The sequence below is a fragment of the Oncorhynchus clarkii genome, chromosome 22, assembly GCF_045791955.1.
Source record: "Oncorhynchus clarkii lewisi isolate Uvic-CL-2024 chromosome 22, UVic_Ocla_1.0, whole genome shotgun sequence".
In the NCBI taxonomy this organism is placed as follows: Eukaryota; Metazoa; Chordata; class Actinopteri; order Salmoniformes; family Salmonidae; genus Oncorhynchus; species Oncorhynchus clarkii.
Window position 1 is genome coordinate 9,684,402 of NC_092168.1, and position 19,077 is coordinate 9,703,478.

The following is a 19,077-nucleotide window of genomic DNA, read 5'->3' on the forward strand; positions in this document are numbered from 1 at the left end:
TTATTGACCGAGTCATTGGTGCTTCCTGCTTTAATTTTTGCTTGTAAGCAGGAATCAGAAGGATATAATATGTGTATGGAATGTGGGGTTCTGACACGGAGATGGAGGTAATTCCAGAGTTGGGGAGCTGTACTGCTAAAAGCCCGGTCTTCAATTGAGCGGAGCCTGGTGCGAGGGATGGTGAAGAGGTCAGTGTGAGAGGAGCACAGTGAAGAGGTGGGAGTGTAGGAGGTCAGTAAGGTATGTGGGAGCCAGTCAATTGAGTGCTTTGTAGGTGAGCATGAGCAATTTGAAGATGATCCTGTATTGCACTGGGAGCCAGTGGAGTTTGATGAGGGTTGAGGTGATGTGGTCCCAATGTCTAGTGTGTGTGAGGACTTGTGCAGCTGACTTTTGAATGTGTTGAAGTCTGTCCAGTGTTTTGGCGGGGAGAATGGTGCTACAGTACTCCAGGCACGATAAAACAAATAATTTAACTAGGCAAGTCAGTTAAGAACAAATTCTTATTTACAATGACGGCCTACCGGGGAACAGTGGGTTAAACTGCCTTGTTCAGGGGCAGAATGACAGATTTTTACCGTGTCAGCTGAGGGATTCGATACAGCAACCTTTCGGGTACTGGCCCGACGCTCTAACCACTAGGCTACCTGCTGCCCCAATGAGGGTTTCAGCAGTGGGCTCAGTGAGAGAGGATGTGAGTCGTGAGCTGTTTTTCAGGTGGAAGAAGGCTGACATGGTGATGTTTCAGATGTGGGGTGGAAATGTCAGTGGGATCAAATGTAACACCAGGGTTCCTGACTGGAGTTGGAGTTTATGGTGCAGAGGGAATTGGGTTTTGTGTGGAGGTAGATGTGTCATCTGCATAACAGTGAAATCTGTGTCCAAATTGATGGACGATCTGACCACCAGTGTCACCAGCGAAGCACCCCCACACCATCACACCTCCTCCTCCTTGCTTCATGGTGGGAAACACACATGTGTCATCCAATCATCCATTCAGCTACTCTGCGTCTCGCAAAGACACGGCGGTTGGAACACAAGATCTTAAATTTTGACTAATCAGACCAAATGATTGGTGTCCATTAATAGTGGTTTCTTTACAGCAATTCGAACATGAAGGCCTGATTCACGCAGTCTCCTCTAAACAGTTGATTTTGAGATGTTTTTGCATTTATTTGGGCTGCAATCAGAGAGGCAAGGCATTCCAGGTGAAATGCATTCCAGGTGACTACCTCATGAAGATGGTTGAAAGAATGCCAAGCGTGTGCAAAGCCGTCATCAAGGCAAAAGGTGGCTACTTAGAATAATCTCAAATGTAAAATACATCTTGTTTGTTTAATAACCTATTTTTTTTAAATATTTGCCTAAAATGACAGATATGCATATTCTTTGTACCATTTGAAAGGAAACACTTAGAAGTTTTTAGAATGTGAAAGGAATGTAGGAGAATAACACAATAGATCTGGTAAAAGATAATACAAAGAAGAAAAAAAACGTTATTTTATATTTTTTTTGGATCATCATCTTTGAAATGCAAGAGAAATGCCATAATTAATTATTTCATCCCAGGTGCAATTTAGATTTTGTCCAGTAGATGTCAGCTGCAAATTTGCAACATTTTAGACTGATACAATGAACCATTGCATTTCTGTTCAAAATGTTGTGTCAAGACTGCCGAAATGTGCCTAATTTGTTTATTAATAACTTTTCATGTTCAAAATTGTGCACTCTCCTCAAACAATAGCATGGTATTCTTCTACTGTAACAGCTACTGTAAATTGGACAGTGCAGTTAGATTAACAAGAATGTAATCACATTAGCCTACGTGAGCTCAACCGTCCGGCGGAAGGGACACCGATCCCAAAGAAGTTTTTAACACTTTTCTTTGGTTACTACATGATCCCATATGTATTATTTCCTAGTTTTGATGTCTTCACTATTATTCTAAGATTGTAGAAAATAGTCAAAATAAATAAAAACCCTTGAATGAGTAGGTGTTCTAAAACTTTTGACTGGTACTATATTAATACTTATTGCCGAAAGCAGTCGCTTCATGCAGCAACTAAATTCACATTCCATTGCTTTTGTCAGAAGGAAGACAAAACTTCACCCAACTGCATTAGAACAACAATTAACCATCCTACCATCCAAATAAAAGAGTAAATCCAATTCATACAGCAAGTATCCTAGTGCTGGAGCTGGCAGTAGAAGAATGGATAAGCCCTCCCACGTACTATGTATTGAGAATATCACTGTTGTTGTCCTTTTGAGGAGTTGCATAACACCCCTATGGCTGGTGAGAAACAGTCTGTAGATTAAGCCCGACATAAATATGTATTATAACTCCCTACATTTTACCCTTACATTTCCCATCAATGTATTCTAAAACCAATTTGTTAATAATGTGAGTTTTATTAAAAACAAATGAAAAGAACAACAACAACCACGGGTTCCAGTGAATTGGTCTCGTGCTCCCTAATCAACTTTCAAAGTGGATTAATTAAGAACTGATAATTAAGAGATGTAACTCTTTGAAACTGCCCTCATACCTAATTGTTGTACCAGGGGCAAACACATGACATTTTTTTTACTATAACAGTGTGCATGAGAAAATAATTGCTTTGTTTATAGTTACTGTGAAATTAAGCACGCTTAAAAGCCAGGAAGGGTATGGTTTAATCAGCTCTGTTGATTCATGCTCTCAATTCGCACTGGATCTGAAAGCAAGGCACATTAAATACATTCCCTTATTACTCTATAAATGCAAGTGGCTAACCAGACAAACCATAAGTAATAAATTAATAGTCATAAAAACACCAAGTGCACAGACAGATCCAGAAATTAAAAGCCAGCATCAAACACAACACTTCATCCCATTCAGCATAATAAAATCATGCAAGACAATAACGTTTCCAGGAACCAATCACATGCACCTACTGTGGAATATTTAAAGATGCTCCCTGTTGATTTGTATCTCATTTGACGTCGACTAAATGAATATAATAAATATCTAGCATTTAGAGTCCATTTGAAAGGGATAAAATATAGATGTAAATGGCAGTGAGTGAAAAATGCTATCATTTTCCAATTAAGCCTTGCATCGAATAGAACAATTAAATTGCATTACTTAAATGTGGACCATAGAACTTTGCTGAAAGTGCGGTCAAAACTCACAACATCCAGCAAACACTATTTGTACAAAATGCCTCCCTTTAGATTGTCAGTATCTAAAATGTATAAAATGGCACAGGAGTACGGTACACAACAAAATCCTTTTGGAAAAAGACCACAATGAGTGCAATTCAAGTCGTCAACGTACAATGCAAAGTGATGTGCAACGTATCTAACATTCAGTTGTACGCTCTTGGGCAATGTTAAAAACAACAGTAACATCATACATTAAGAATTGTGTTGTTGTTGTTGTTGAAATGTGTAAAAACGAACAATAAATAAAATACATTGAAATAAATACATTGAAATAAACAACAGTGTCCCAATAATTACTCATTTCATATCTCAATAAATATCTCAATAAATATGGAAGCAAGTTTGTAAGATTCAAGGCGAGGCATCGGCTACATGTGTGTTGATGCAGTGATAGAAAATGCCTGTGTCAGCAGAGCAACTCCCATGGAAGACATAAGATAATGAGCTTCAGTACCTTTGGGTTGTCCAGGTCTGTATATTATACCATATGAGCTTTAGCCAACCCTTGTGACTTCCGTTGTCATGTCATACATGACACCTATGATATGATATCACATGACATGACCATGGCAACATACAAGTCAGAAGGGTTGTTAAAAGCACATAGATCTGTGGCGACCAGGCTGGAGCAGGGCCGTATGCATCAAGCATCTCTGAGTAGGAGTGCTGATCGAGGATCAGGTCCCGCCATCCATATAACCTTATCTAAAACGCAAAACTGATCCTAAATCGGCACTCATACTTTGAGGTGCAATACATACGGTCCCAGAGTTGTGTGACCAGGATCGTCCGGAGGAAGAACCAGGGCCAGGGGGGCTGAGTCTCACACTCCTCCCCCGCTACGGTCCACCGACACAGGCTTCCTCTGGTCGACAGGTTCCCTCTGCTCGAGGGGCTCTGTCTGGTCCAGGCTCTGTTCAGCCGTCTTCATCAGTATGGCCAGACGGTTGGCCGACACCTGGCCCTTCTTCACAGCACTCATCAGCTGAAGACAGGACACAGCAGCAGGACCATTTAAAAACGTTTAAATCCTTATACAGTTGAAGTCGGAAGTTTACATACACTTAGGTTGTAGTCATTAAAACTAGTTGTTCAACCACTCCACAAATTTCTTGTTAACAAACTATAGTTTTGGCAAGTCGGTTAGGACATCTACTTGTGCATGACACAAGTAATTTTTCCAACAATTGTTTACAGACAGATTATTTCACTTATAATTCACTGTATCACAATTCCAGTGGGTCAGAAGTGTACATACACAAGTTGACTGTGCCTTCAAACAGCTTTAAACAATTTCAGAAAATGATGTCAATTTCCAAACGCCTGAAGGTACCACGTTCCTCTGTACAAACAATAGTATGCAAGTATAAACACCATGGGACCACGCAACTGTCATACCGCTCAGGAAGGAGACGCACTCCTAGAGATGAACGTACATTGGTGTGAAAAGTGCAAATCATTCCCAGAACAACAGCAAAGGACCTTGTGAAGATGCTGGAGGAAACAGGTACAAAAGTATCTATATCCACAGTTAAACGAGTGCTATCTCGACATAACCTGAAAGGCGCTTAAGAAAGGAAGAAGCCACTGCTCCAAAACCGCCATTAAAAAAACAGACTACGGTTTGCAACTGCACATGGGGACAAAGATCGTACTTTTTGGAGAAATGTCCTCTGGTCTGATGAAACAAAAATATAACTGTTTGGCCATAATGACCATCGTTATGTTTAGAGGAAAAAGGGGGAGGCTTGAAAGCCGAAGAACACCATCCCAACCGTGAAGCATGGGGGTGGCAGCATCATGTTGTGGGGTTGCTTTTCTGCAAGAGGGACTGGTGCACTTCACAAAATAGATAACTTCATAAGGAGGGAAAATTATGTGGATATATTGAAGCAACATCTCAAGACATCAGTCAGGAAGTTAAAGCTTGGCCGCGAATGGGTCTTCCAAATGGACAATGACCCCAAGCATACTTCCAAAGTTGTGGCAAAATGGCTTAAAACCTCTTTGGGCTAGGGGGCAGTATTTTCACGACCGGATAAGAAGCATGCCCAAAGTAAACTGCCTGCTACTCAGGCCCAGAAGCTAGGATATGCATATTATGGTACATTTGGATAGAAAACACTCTGAAGTTTCTAAAACTGTTTCAATAATGTCTGTGAGTATAACAGAACTGATTTGGCAGGCGAAACCTCGAGCACAATCCATCCAGGGAAAAGTGTTTGAGCTCAATGTGTTTTCCATTAGTTTTCTATGGTAATCCCTTTTTAATAGAAATATGCTTGCAGTTCCTATGTCTTCCACTAGATGTCAACAGTCCTTAGAAATTGGTTGTTTTTTCTTTGAGAAATGAAGAAGTAGCACTGTTCTTTCCATGTGTCACACTAAGGGACTCAAGTCAAGTCAAGTTGGAACCGGTGTATTTCTGAATCAAACGTGCCAAATAAATGGACATTTTGGGGATATAATGAAGGAATTTATCGACCAAAAGGACCATTTGGGATGTTTATGGGACATTTTGGAGTGCCAACAGAAGAAGATCATCAAAGGTAAGGCATGAATTATATCGTTATTTCTCATTTTTGTGTAGCACCTGCTTGGTTGAAACCTGATTTTCATGTGTTCGTATGCGGGGTGCTGTCCTCAGATAATTGCACTGTCTGCTTTCGCTGTAAAGCCTTTTTGAAATCTGACACTGTGGCTGGATTAACAAGAAGTTAAGCTGTATTTTGATGTATAACACTTGTATGTTTAATGAATTCTTATTATGAGTATTTCTGTTTTTGAATTTGGCGCACTGCAATTTCACTGGATGTTGTCAAATCAATCCCATTAACGGGATCCGAGCCAGAATGGGGGTGAAGGGATCCCTAAGAGGTTTTAAGGACAACAAAGTCAAGGTATTGGAGTGGCCATCACAAAGCCCTGACCTCAATCCTATTCTGTTGACTCCACAACATGGCGGGTATCTGTATGGCTTGTTTTGGTCTCTGAGAGCTGTACTCAGATTATTCCATTGTGTGCTTTCGCTGTAAAACTTTTTTGAAATCTGACACAGCGGTTGCATTAAGGAGAAGTATATATTTAATTCCATGCATAACACTTGTATTTTCATAAAAATTTATGATGAGTATTTCTGTAAATTGATGTGGCTCTCTGCAAAATCACCGGATGTTTTGGAAGCAAAACATTACTGAACATAACGCGCCAATGTAAACTGAGATTTTTGGATATAAATATGAACTTTATCGAACAAAACATATATGTATTGTGTAACATGAAGGCCTATGAGGGCCACCTTATGAAGATGATCAAAGGTTAGTGATTCATTTTCTCTCTATTTCTGCTTTTGTGACTCCTCTCTTTGGCCGGAAAAATGGCTGTGTTTTTATGTGACTAGGCACTGACCTAACATAATCGCATGGTATGCTTTCGTCGTAAAGCCTTTTTGAAATCGGACACTGTGGTGGGATTAACAACAAGTTTATCTATAAAATGGTGTATAATACTTGTATGTTTGAGACATTTTAATTATGAGATTTCTGTTGTTTGAATTTGGCGCCCTGCACTTTTCACAATCCCGTTAATGGGATTTCAGCCGTAAGAAGTGAAACAATTTAAAGGCAATGCTACCAAATACTAATTGAGTGTATGTAAACTTCTGACCCACTGGGAATGTGATGAAATAAATAAAAGCTGAAATAAATCACTCTCAACTATTATTCTGACATTTCAAATTATTAAAATAAAGTGGTGATCCTATTTGACATAAGACAGGGAATTTTTACTAGGATTAAATGTCAGGAATGGTGAAAAACAGAGTTAAAATATTTGGCTAAGGTGTATGTAAACTTCCGACTTCAACTGTATATCCCCCCCCCCAGAATCCCCATATTACTCAGAGGAGACCTTCCCCACCCTGGAGGAAGAGATGTGCCATTTCCAGGCCCAGGGAAATCTGTGGGGACACAAATGCGTGCACAGGAACACTACCCGATCGAACGACCACACGAGGGGACAGCTTTATTACAGGCCATATTGTTTCGAACTGCCTTAATCTCCCCCATAGAAACAACAGTGACAGCACCATCAACAAAAACGGAAGGGATCTGTTGCAGTTCTATAGAAGCCTGTGTCTGTACTTTGTCAATGGTAGGTTACAGGGGGACTCTTTGGGGAGATTCACCTACAGTCGTGACATGGAAACAACCACACATTCACAGCCCAGTAAGCTATACACCATCAGCAATTCAGACAGATGGGCCCAAAACAGCACAGAAGAATACCAGAAAGCAACCTGTAAACAAAATATCTGGATACCACATTCACTCACAGTAAAGAAGGCATCAATCTAGCAGTACAAAACATCAACTATATATTCAGGCAAACAGCAAAAGAAGCACAACTGAAATTGATTTAAAAAAAACTAAACAAAAAAGACCACAGATGACAACTGGTTTGATGCAGATTGTACAATTATACAGAAAAAAACATAGAACACTATCCAACCAAAAGCACAGAGACCCAAATAATGGTGAATTACGCCTTCATTACTGTGAGACTTTAAAACTCTATAAATGTACACTCAGAACCAAAAAAGCACAGTACAACAGCGAGCGGCTGACAGTAATTGAGGAGTCCATAAACACAAACAACTTTTGGCAAAATTGGAAAAAAAAATTCTTTAAATCTAAACAATAGGAATTAGCGATACAAAATGGTGACGTATGGACAACCCATTTTAAAACACTCTACAACACCGTTCAAATTGACACAAACGCAGAGCAATGCCAAAATCATGAGAAGTTGAATGGATTAGAAAAAGCTATAAAGGACAATAAAAATCCATTGGACTCCCCAATTACTGACCAGCTCTATAAGAAACATCAGGCCTTCAAATTTAAAAAAGCATGCAGACCTGATGGCATCCTAAATGAGATGCTCAAAGTCCCTAGTGCAAAGTTTCAATTGGCTATATTAAAACTGTTTAATTTGTAGAGTGTAGGTTATTTCCCTCACATCTGGAATCAAGGACTCATAACCCCAATCTTTAAGAACGGAGACAAATTTGACCCTAACAATTACTGAGGCAGTAACCTGGGGAACGTTTTCTGTGGTATTATAAATGTAAGAGTTCTAAACTTCATCAATAAGCACAATGTCTTGAGTAAAAGCCCAATTGGATTTATACCAAAACATCGCACGACTGATCATATTTACACCCTACACACCCTGATAGATAAACATGTTCACCAAAATAATACCAAAATATACTGCTTTATCCACTTCCAAAAAAACATTTGATTCTATTTGGCATACAGGACTGTTATACAATGTTATTGAAAGTGGTATAGGAATTAAATCAATGTATACTGGCAATACGTGTAGCTTTAAAATTGGCAAGAAAAGAACAGAATTCTTTAACCAGGGGCAGGGCCTTCGCCAGGGTTGCAATCTGAGCCCAACACTCTTCAAAATGTACATCAACAAATTAGCCACTATTCTAGAAAAATAGTCAGCCCCTGGTGTTAGTCTCAACAATTCAGGCGTTAAATGCCTACTCTTCGCAGATGACCTATGCCTGCTGTCACCCACAGCACATGGCCAACAGCAGAGCCTGGACCTGCTAGAGTAGTACTGGGGCCTTGCAGTAAACCCCAAAAATACTAAAATAATGATTTTCCAGAGAAGATCCAGATCTCAGGGAATTAGACTAAGTTCTCAATTGGTACAAAATATAGAATACTGCAAAAACTACAATCACTTGAAAATACTTAAAAATAAGCTCAACTGGACACCTTAATGATGCAGTGAATGAACCGAGAGAGAAAGCACGCAGTGTCACGCCCTGACCTTAGAGAGCTTTTTATGTCTCTATTTTGGTTTGGTCAGGGTGTGATTTAGGTGGGCATTCTATGTTCTATTTTCTATGTTTTTGTATTTCTTTGTTTTGGCCGGGTATGGTTCTCAATCAGGGACAGCTGTCATTCGTTGTCTCTGATTGGGAATCATACTTAGGCATTATTTCCCCCTTTTGTCAGTGTGGGTAGTTGACTTTGTTAGTGGCACTATAGCCCTCTTAAGCGTCACAGTCATTTTGTATTGTTTTGTTGGCGACATTTGACATAAAGTAATGTACGGTCGCAACGCAGAGCTTTGGTCCACTTATTCCTTCCAGGAAGACGGCCGTGACACGCAGGGCATTCTACACCATTAAAAAAGTTAATTGAAATACCTATAAAAATTTGGCTAAAACTAATTGAATGTGTCATTATACCAATTGCACTTTATGCCAGTGAGATGTGGGGTTCACTTACAAAACAAGTCACCAAATGGGACAAACACCTCATTGAAACCCTGCATACAGAGTTCTGTAAGATTCTCCTACATGTCCAGAGGAACACTACAAACAATGCATGCAGGGCAGAATTAGGCCAATATCCACATAAAAACTCAAAAAAGAGCAATTAAGTTTTGGAAACATCTAAAATACAGTGACCCCTCTCATATCATTACCAAGACCTGCAATGCCAAGAGATGAACAAAGAAAATAGTCCCCTCATCCAGCTGGTCCTGGGGCTGAGTTCACAAACCTGTTCTACTAACACTCTGAGGCCTCAGTCCCCTCATCCAGCTGGTCCTGGGGCTGAGTTCACAAACCTGTTCTACTAACACTCTGAGGCCTCAGTCCCCTCATCCAGCTGGTCCTGGGGCTGAGTTCACAAACCTGTTCTACTAACACTCTGAGGCCTCAGTCCCCTCATCCAACTGGTCCTGGGGCTGAGTTCACAAACCTGTTCTACTAACACTCTGAGGCCTCAGTCCCCTCATCCAGCTGGTCCTGGGGCTGAGTTCACAAACCTGTTCTACTAACACTCTGAGGCCTCAGTCCCCTCATCCAGCTGGTCCTGGGGCTGAGTTCACAAACCTGTTCTACTAACACTCTGAGGCCTCAGTCCCCTCATCCAGCTGGTCCTGGGGCTGAGTTCACAAACCTGTTCTACTAACACTCTGAGGCCTCAGTCCCCTCATCCAGCTGGTCCTGGGGCTGAGTTCACAAACCTGTTCTACTAACACTCTGAAGCCTCAGTCCCCTCATCCAGCTGGTCCTGGGGCTGAGTTCACAAACCTGTTCTACTAACACTCTGAGGCCTCAGTCCCCTCATCCAGCTGGTCCTGGGGCTGAGTTCACAAACCTGTTCTACTAACACTCTGAAGCCTCAGTCCCCTCATCCAGCTGGTCCTGGGGCTGAGTTCACAAACCTGTTCTACTAACACTCTGAGGCCTCAGTCCCCTCATCCAGCTGGTCCTGGGGCTGAGTTCACAAACCTGTTCTACTAACACTCTGAGGCCTCAGTCCCCTCATCCAGCTGGTCCTGGGGCTGAGTTCACAAACCTGTTCTACTAACACTCTGAGGCCTCAGTCCCCTCATCCAGCTGGTCCTGGGGCTGAGTTCACAAACCTGTTCTACTAACACTCTGAGGCCTCAGTCCCCTCATCCAGCTGGTCCTGGGGCTGAGTTCACAAACCTGTTCTACTAACACTCTGAGGCCTCAGTCCCATCATCCAGCTGGTCCTGGGGCTGAGTTCACAAACCTGTTCTACTAACACTCTGAGGCCTCAGTCCCCTCATCCAGCTGGTCCTGGGGCTGAGTTCACAAACCTGTTCTACTAACACACTGGAGCCTCAGGACCAGAACCATCCAATCAATCAGAATAAAACTAATTACAACACAATCAAAATAAAACTACATTGCTTATTGGGAAGCACAAGCACAAAGCAAAATGCAGTGCTATCTGGCACTAAATTGAAAGTACACCGTGGTTAACTATTTGACCATGGTTATTGATCAAAACCTTAGAAAAACCTTGACAAAGTACAGGCTCAGTGAGCACAGCCTTGCCATTGAGAAGGGTAGACACAGGAAAACCTATCTCCCTGTAGAGGAAAGGCTGTGAAACCACTGCACAACAGCAGAATCTGAGACAGAGCTGCATTTCCTGACAAAATGTAAAAAATATAAAACAATTAGAGAGTGTCATTTCCGCAAATTTGAAACCCTTATTCAAGGTTTCAAAGACCTCTCTGATGAGAGTAGGCTACCCGTCCTGTTGGGGGAGGAAGCAGAGAGCTGTGGGTTGGCAGCGCACTACATTGCTGCCTGCCATAAGACATAAGACAACCTGCACATGTCCTCTACTGTATGCTTATTGTTATTGTTCAATGTATGGTTATTTTGACCTTTGGTTATTGTTGTTACTGTTGTCCCGTTGACAATTTTGATTCTCATCATCTTAATATTGTAAATATCTTTGGCAATATGTACATTGTTACGTCATGCCAATAAAGCAAATTGAATTGAATTGAGAAAGAGAGAGAGAGAGAGAGAGAGAGAGAGAGAGGGGGATGCTGGCTCAATCATTATCATGCTAGAACATGTTCAGCTCACCGGCCATCCTGGTTGTAAGTCTGCTCATGCCTTATGTGAGGAAGACCATGCCTACCCATAATACCACCATAACCAGAACCTCCTGCTTCAGCCACTGGACTCCACTCCAAGACCACCAGAAAACCAGGAAATAAATGGTTCTGCCACTCAAAAAGTACACTAATGAAGATTTATACCAGGTTTTTGGAGCCACTAAATTTGGTCCAGGGGCTGTATGTATAAAATGTCACAGAGTAAGAGTGCTGATCGGGATCAGGTTCCACCTGTCCATTTGATCTTATTCATTGTGAAACTGATCCTAGATCAGCACTCTGAGATGCCCAAGTCTAAGAGTACTAAGTAGATAGGTAGGCTGTCTCCTTCTGAGGAGTTATATATTCTTTGATTCCATACACACAGCATATTCCTAATTAACGTCCAAAAGACATTGATGAAATTCATCCGTAATATAACAGCTCAACGTAAAGATCTCCATTTCTTTCTCCTAATTAGTTGGATTTCAGCAGAGTGCATATGCTCTTAAGACGCCACAAAATGTTCACACGTCTGACACGTGAAACAAAGGGCTCAGACAGGTCACTCCACCTCAACCTCAAATTAAATCCTCCTTAAACGCAGAGCGAAGTCAATGTAATGTATAGAGAACTTGCAAATGCTTCCCTCTCTGATTTGAGACAAACCCATTTTCTAAGCACATAAGACATAGGCCTGTATTCATTAAGCGTCCAAGAGTAGGAGTGCTGATCTAGGATCAGTTTTGACTTTAAATCATAATAAATAAGATGACATGGACAGCGGGAAGTTGGTCCTAGACTAACACTTCTCTTTCGAGACGCCTTGTGAATACGGACCATTGTTTTTAAGAGCAGGGTGATCAGAAGTGACCCTAGTGGCAGAGGAAGACTGACCATGTTTAGGAATGGCAGAGGAGCCAGATCCCCCATAACCAGGCCTCCACGGCACGTCTCTTATCTCTTGAGGGATAATTACCATTCCCTTTGCCTTGATCTTGTTTGTTTAACTTGACACGGTGAAGAAAGGGCTGACATTGACCAGAATCCCCTGCATTAATGTGTCTCGTGTTCTGCATTCATCATTGTCACCGAGCAGGAGGAGCCTGGCAGTGTCAAGAGGAGAGGAGAGAGGGAGGGAGCACATCCATGTGTGTGCGCATGTGCTTCACACTCTCTCTAACAGACACACATGCATGCACTTGCACATGTAAGCATGCACACACACATCTATTCAAACCATAAACTATTATAAGCTCTAGAAAACCCCAAAAATATTGTTTTTTTTAGAGTGGAAAGAAAATGTAATACACACAACAACAACAAAAATGGAGGTGGGATTTTAAATATTTTTGACACAAAAATAACCAGACAAAATTAATATACTCTACCTGCAAGAATTCATTAAATTCCACTTGTCCATTTTTATTGAGGTCGACTTCATTCAGAATTTCATGGAGGGTGTCTGCATCTATATAGACATTGATACTCTGAAACAAAGGAAACATAGTTTAGAACAGTCACCAGTAAACTGGTGCAGGTACTGAGTCCGCATCTCAAACACTAAAACTATGAACCACATGGGTTAAAGTCCCAAATGGCACCCTATACCCTGTATACTGCACTACTTTTGACCAGGGCCCCATAGAGCTCGGGTCAAAAGTAGTGCACTATCTAGGGAATAGGGTGCCACTTGGGACGCAGACGTGGTCTCATCAAGTCCCTTCAGCTACAGTAATATCCAGAGCGACACCTATCCAGTATATTCATATCATCTCCGAGATGAGGCTTCTTATGAATATGTCACCCCGGTATTTGCTCCCTAGCAAGGAAACACATTTCATTTCGATTGTGTTGACAGAAACTCCCACACATCCCCCACCGCCAACCCACAACTCAATTAGTAGAGAGAGAGAGTGGTCTCTTGCAGAGGCCTGTCGCTAGCTGAATCTTTGTGTACAGCTAATCCATACACTTTCAATGGAATGGATGTGAATAGGTTGGGATTAATGACAGGCGCGCCTACCTTATATACTCCCTATAGTTATACCCCAGTGGGTTTCAAACCAAACACTACTGTTTTCCACTACACGTCATTCTAACAGCAGGATCTGCTGCTACTGCTACTGCTACTGCTACTACTACTACTGCTGCTGCTGCTGCTACTACTACTACTGCTGATGATACTACCTCTACTACTACTACTGCTGCTGATGATACTACCTCTACTACTACTACTGCTGCCGCTACTGCTGCTGCTACTACTACTACTGCTGCTACTGCTACTTCTACTACTACTACGACTAGTGCCACTGCTACTGCTACTACTTCTACTACTGCCACTGCTACTACTACTGCTACTACTTCTACTTCTACTACTACTACTGCTGCTACTACTACTACTACTACTACTACTACTACTACTACTACTACTACTACTACTACTACTACTACTACTACTACAACAATTACTGCTGCTACTACTACTACTACGACTAGTGCTACTGCTACTTCTACTACTTCTGCCACTGCTACTACTACTGCTACTACTACTACTACTGCCACTGCTACTACTACTGCTACTCCTGCTGCTACTACTTATACTACTGCTACTTCTACTGCTGCTGCTACTACTACTTATACTACTGCTACTACTACTACTGCTACTACTGCTGCTCCTACTGCTGCTACTACTACTACTACTACTACTACTATTACCAAAGTGTGTGATAAGGTTAAGAGCACATGAACATCACATGTTACATGGCCTGAATTATACTTCAAACATCATTTGACAATGCTATGTCAACTCATACTTATAATTAGCCCAACAGCTCCTCATGCTCATGATCAGTTGGAGGGAGCGCTGCTGTCGTGTGACTGAGCAACGGAGTGTCATGGTTACTGAACTAAAAAAGGACCATCAGAGCAACGCTGTGTTGTGGCGCACCGTGGTTATATTAAAGCAGAGAAATCTGATACTCCTTCTACAGGCCTGACAAATGCACACTAATTGCACACACACACTCCAGCGGAGAGGACAAAGGGAAACGCAACATGAGACTGAGCATCATTCGTTACCTCTAATACCCGCTGAACATCCACGGTGGTGATGAAGCCCTTATTTTCTTTGTCAAACTTGTGGAACCTTTTCATATACCTGTTGACAGAAGAAAGGAAGTGGTGGGTGGCTGTTGGGTCGGTGCTAGGCTAGCCCTCTGAGACAGACCGGGGAGGAGAGGAGAGGGGAGGAGAAGGGCACAGTAGTGTGAAGTCCGTCTGTGTCTTTTTCAAATATATGTAAAAGCTTTATTTAGACAGATTGGAAGTTGCAAAGGTGATACAAACGGGATAGTTGGAAGGGTCGATTCCGGGGTTGAACCCCGGTCTCCGGTGGGAAGTCACATTTGTGTTGGGAGCAGGGAGTGTGAACACTCCGCGATGGTTCTGCACCAGCCTGTCTGTCTTACCTGCCCACCTCAGCAGGAGTGAGGGTGATCTCGGAGGTGTCGGTCAGCTGCTCTGAGCGAGCCTTGTAGCCCATCTCATAATACAGGAACTGTTTGGCTGCAGATAGCTCCTCCTACAGGAATACACATAACAGGAAGGTGAAGGCCCTGGCTGAGTCCTCAGAGCATGGGCAGACCAGCTGGCTGGTGTGTTTACTGACATATTCAATCAATCCCTATCCCAGTCTGCTGTCCCCACATGCTTCAAGATGGCCACCATTGTTCCTGTACCCAAGAAAGCCAAGGTAACTGAACTAAATGACTGTCGCCCCGTCGCTCACTTCTGTCATCATGAAGTGCTTTGAGAGACTAGTCAGCCGATCATATCACCTCCACCGTACCTGTCACCCTAGACCCACTTTAACTTGCTTACCGCCCCAATAGGTCCACAGACGATGCAATCGCCATCACACTGCACAATGCCCTATCCCATCTGGACAAGAGGAATGCCTATGTAAGAATGCTGCTGACTACAGCTCTGCATTCGACACCAAAGTACTCTCCAAACTCATCATTAAGCTTGAGTCCCTGGGTCTTGACGCCGCCCTGTGCAACTGGGTCCTGGACTTCCTGACGGGCCACCCCCAGGTGGTGAAGGTAGGAAACAACATCTCCACTCTGCTGATCCTCAACACTGGGGCTCCACAAGGGTTCGTTCTCAGTCCCCTCCTATAATGTTCACCCACGACTGCGTGGCCATGCACGCCTCCAACTCAATCATCAAGTTTGCAGATGACACAACAGTGGTAGGCTTGATTACCAACAACGACGACACAGCCTACAGGGAGGAGGTGAGGGCCCTTGGAGAGTGGTGTCAGAAAAATGACCTCTTACTCAATGTCAGCAAAATAAAATAGATGATCGTGGACTTCAGGAAACAGCAAAAGGGAGCACCCACCTATCCACATCGACGGGACAGCAGTGGAGGAGGTGGAAAGTTTTAAGTTCCTCAGTGTACATATCACAGACAAACTGAAATGGTCCACGCACACAGACAGTGTGGTAAAGAAGGCACAACAGCGCCTCTTCAACCTCAGGAGGCTGAAAAAATGTGTCTTGTCACCGAAAACCCTCACTAACTTTTACAGATACACAATCGAGAGCATACTGTCGGGCTACATCACCGCCTGGTACGGCAACTGCAGGAAGGCAAAAAAATTATAAAAGCCAAAAAATATCACCAAGGATAATAACCACCCGAGACACTGCCTGTTCACCCCGCTTCCATCCAGAAGGCGAGATCAGTACAGGTGCATCAAAGCTGGGACAGAGAGATTGAAAAACAGCCTATATCTCAAGGCCATCAGATTGTTAAACAGCCATCACTAGCACAGAGAGGAGGCTGCCTACATACAGACTTGATATCACTGGCTACTTTTTTTAAATGGAACACTAGTCACTTTACTTATCTCATATGTATATACTGTATACTGTATATGGGGCGGCAGGGTAGCCTAGTGGTTAGAGCGTTGGGCTAGTAATCAGAAGGTTGCAAGTTCAAATCCCCGAGCTGACATGGTACAAATCTGTCGTTCTGCCCCAGGCAGTTAACCCACTGTTCCTAGGCCGTCATTGAAAATAAGAATTTGTTCTTAACTGACTTGCCTAGTTAAATAAAGGTACAATTAAATTAAAATATGGTCCTGCCGTACATACCTACACGTACACTACGGTCACAAGACGCAGGCCTCCTTACTGTCCCTAGAATTTCTAAGCAAACAGCTTAGAGAGAATCCAGGTTTTGCGGGGTGGCCAATCCTCTTTTGGCTGTGCCGGGTGGAGATTATAACAGAACATGGCCAAGATGTTCAAATGTTCATAAATGACCAGCAGGGTCATATAGAGCTCCATTTTTATGGAATGTGTGTGAGAGATGCAGACTCGGTCTCAACCTTTAAGTCTATCTCTTCAGTGGGTCCTATGATTGAGTGTAGTCTGGCCCAGGAGTGTGAAGGTGAACGGAAAGGCACTGGAGCAACGAACCGCCCTTGCTGTCTCTGCCTGGCCGGTTCCCCTCTCGCCACTGGGATTCTCTGCCTCTACCCCTATTACAGGGGCTGAGTCACTGGCTTACTGGTGCTCTTCAATGCCGTCCCTAAGGGGGGTTGTGTCACTTGAGTGGGTTGAGTCACTGACGTAATCTTCCTGTCGGGGTTGGTGCCCCCCCTTGTGCTGTGCCGTGGCGAAGATCTTTGTGGGCTATACTCGGCCTTGTCTCAGGATGGAAAGTTGGTGGTTGAAGATATCCCTCTAGTGGTGTGGGGGCTGTGCTTGGCAAAGTGGGTGGGTTATATCCTGCCTGTTTGGCCCTGTCCGGGGGTATCGTGTCTCCCGACCCCCCCTGTCTCAGCCTCCAGTATTTATGCTGCAGTAGTTTATGTGTTGGGGGGCTAGGGTCAGTCTGTTATATCTGGAGTATTTCTCCTGTCTTATCCGGTGTCCTGTGTGAATTTATATATGCTCTCTCTAATTCTCTCTCTCTTTCTCTCTTTCGTTCTCTCTTTCTCTCCTTTCTTTCTTTCTCTCTCTTGGAGGACCTGAGCACTAGGACCATGCCTCAGGACTACCTGGCCTGATGACTCCTTGCTGTCCCCAGTCCACCTGGCCGGGCTGCTGCTCCAGTTTCAACTGTTCTGCCTGCGGCTATGGAACCCTGACCTGTTCACCGGACGTGCTACCTGTCCCAGGCCTGCTGTTTTCAACTCTCTAGGAGACAGCAGGAGCGGTAGAGACACTGAATGATCGGCTATGAAAAGCCAATTGACATTTACTCCTGAGGTGTTAACCTGTTGCACCCTCGACAACCACCGTGATTATTATTATTTGACCCTGCCGGTCATTTATGAACATTTGAACATCTTGGCCATGTTCTGTTATAATCTCCACCCGGCACAGCCAGAAGAGGACTGGCCACCCCTCATAGCCTGGATTCTCTCTATGTTTCTTCCTAGGTTCTGGCCTTTCTAGGGAGTTTTTCCTAGCCACCGTGCTTCTACAACTGCATTGCTTGCTGTTTGGGGTTTTAGGCTGGGCTTCTGTACAGCACTTTGAGATATCAGCTGATGTAAGAAGGACTTTATAAATACATTTGATTTGATTTGTATACTATACTATCTATTCTGTAATATCCATTGCATTTTAGCCGCTCTGTCACTGCTCATCCATATATTTTATATTTATATATTCTTATCCCAGTCCTTTACTAGATTGTGGGTATTAGGTTTTGTTGTGGAATTGTTAGATATTACCTGTTACATACTGCTGCACTGTCAGATCTAGAAGCAGAAGCATTTCACCACACTCGCAATAACATCTGCTCAGCATGTGTATGTGACCAATATGATTTGATGGCCCATTAGAATACCAGACGTTCATCACAGCAGCACTAGCACTACTTCCATTAGCACACATTGATCACATAGCAGACACTCAGACACCCACATACAAACAGGTGGCCTGCAATCTACCACGACTGCTGTAGGTTAGTGGCTTTCTAAATACCTTCTCAACCTAAAAACGGTAAAAACAGGGGTCAGTTATCCATAGTGGTGACTTAATACGTTCACATTCAACACCGGTTTGCTTTGAATGTGACTTGTCATGGATTGGTAAAGGTGCTCTAAGGATTGCAGGCAAGAATCACTCCATAACTGGGCTAAAGTTCAATGTAGAAAGAGAATTAGAGGAAGGGTGAGGCCCCATCTGAATTCATGAGAATCAAACTGTATCAAAGCTCTAGTTAGGCATTTCTCTATTAATAGTCCAATACAAACAAAACCTAGACTGTAATAGAAATATCAAAACAATACCTATTTAGGGGATACCCCAGCAGTAATTGGCATTTGTTAGCTGCATATGATTACAGTGTGAATGTAGCAACAGCATAAAGCAAACCTCC

General features: G+C 42.9%; 1 protein-coding gene across 1 annotated transcript in view; it reads right to left on the bottom strand.

Moving 5' to 3' along the window:
- Positions 1-2,658: 2,658 nt before the first annotated feature.
- LOC139380228 (glycerol-3-phosphate dehydrogenase, mitochondrial-like) overlaps positions 2,659-19,077 on the bottom strand; it is a 40,862-nt gene continuing 24,443 nt past the window's right edge. The window contains exons 14-17 of the mRNA XM_071122763.1: positions 15,141-15,253; positions 14,752-14,830; positions 13,062-13,160; positions 2,659-4,192 (exon numbers count right to left, since the gene is read on the bottom strand). Coding sequence (XP_070978864.1) covers positions 4,031-4,192; positions 13,062-13,160; positions 14,752-14,830; positions 15,141-15,253 — 453 coding nt within the window. The 3' untranslated portion in view covers positions 2,659-4,030. The remainder of the gene's footprint in view (positions 4,193-13,061; positions 13,161-14,751; positions 14,831-15,140; positions 15,254-19,077) is intronic.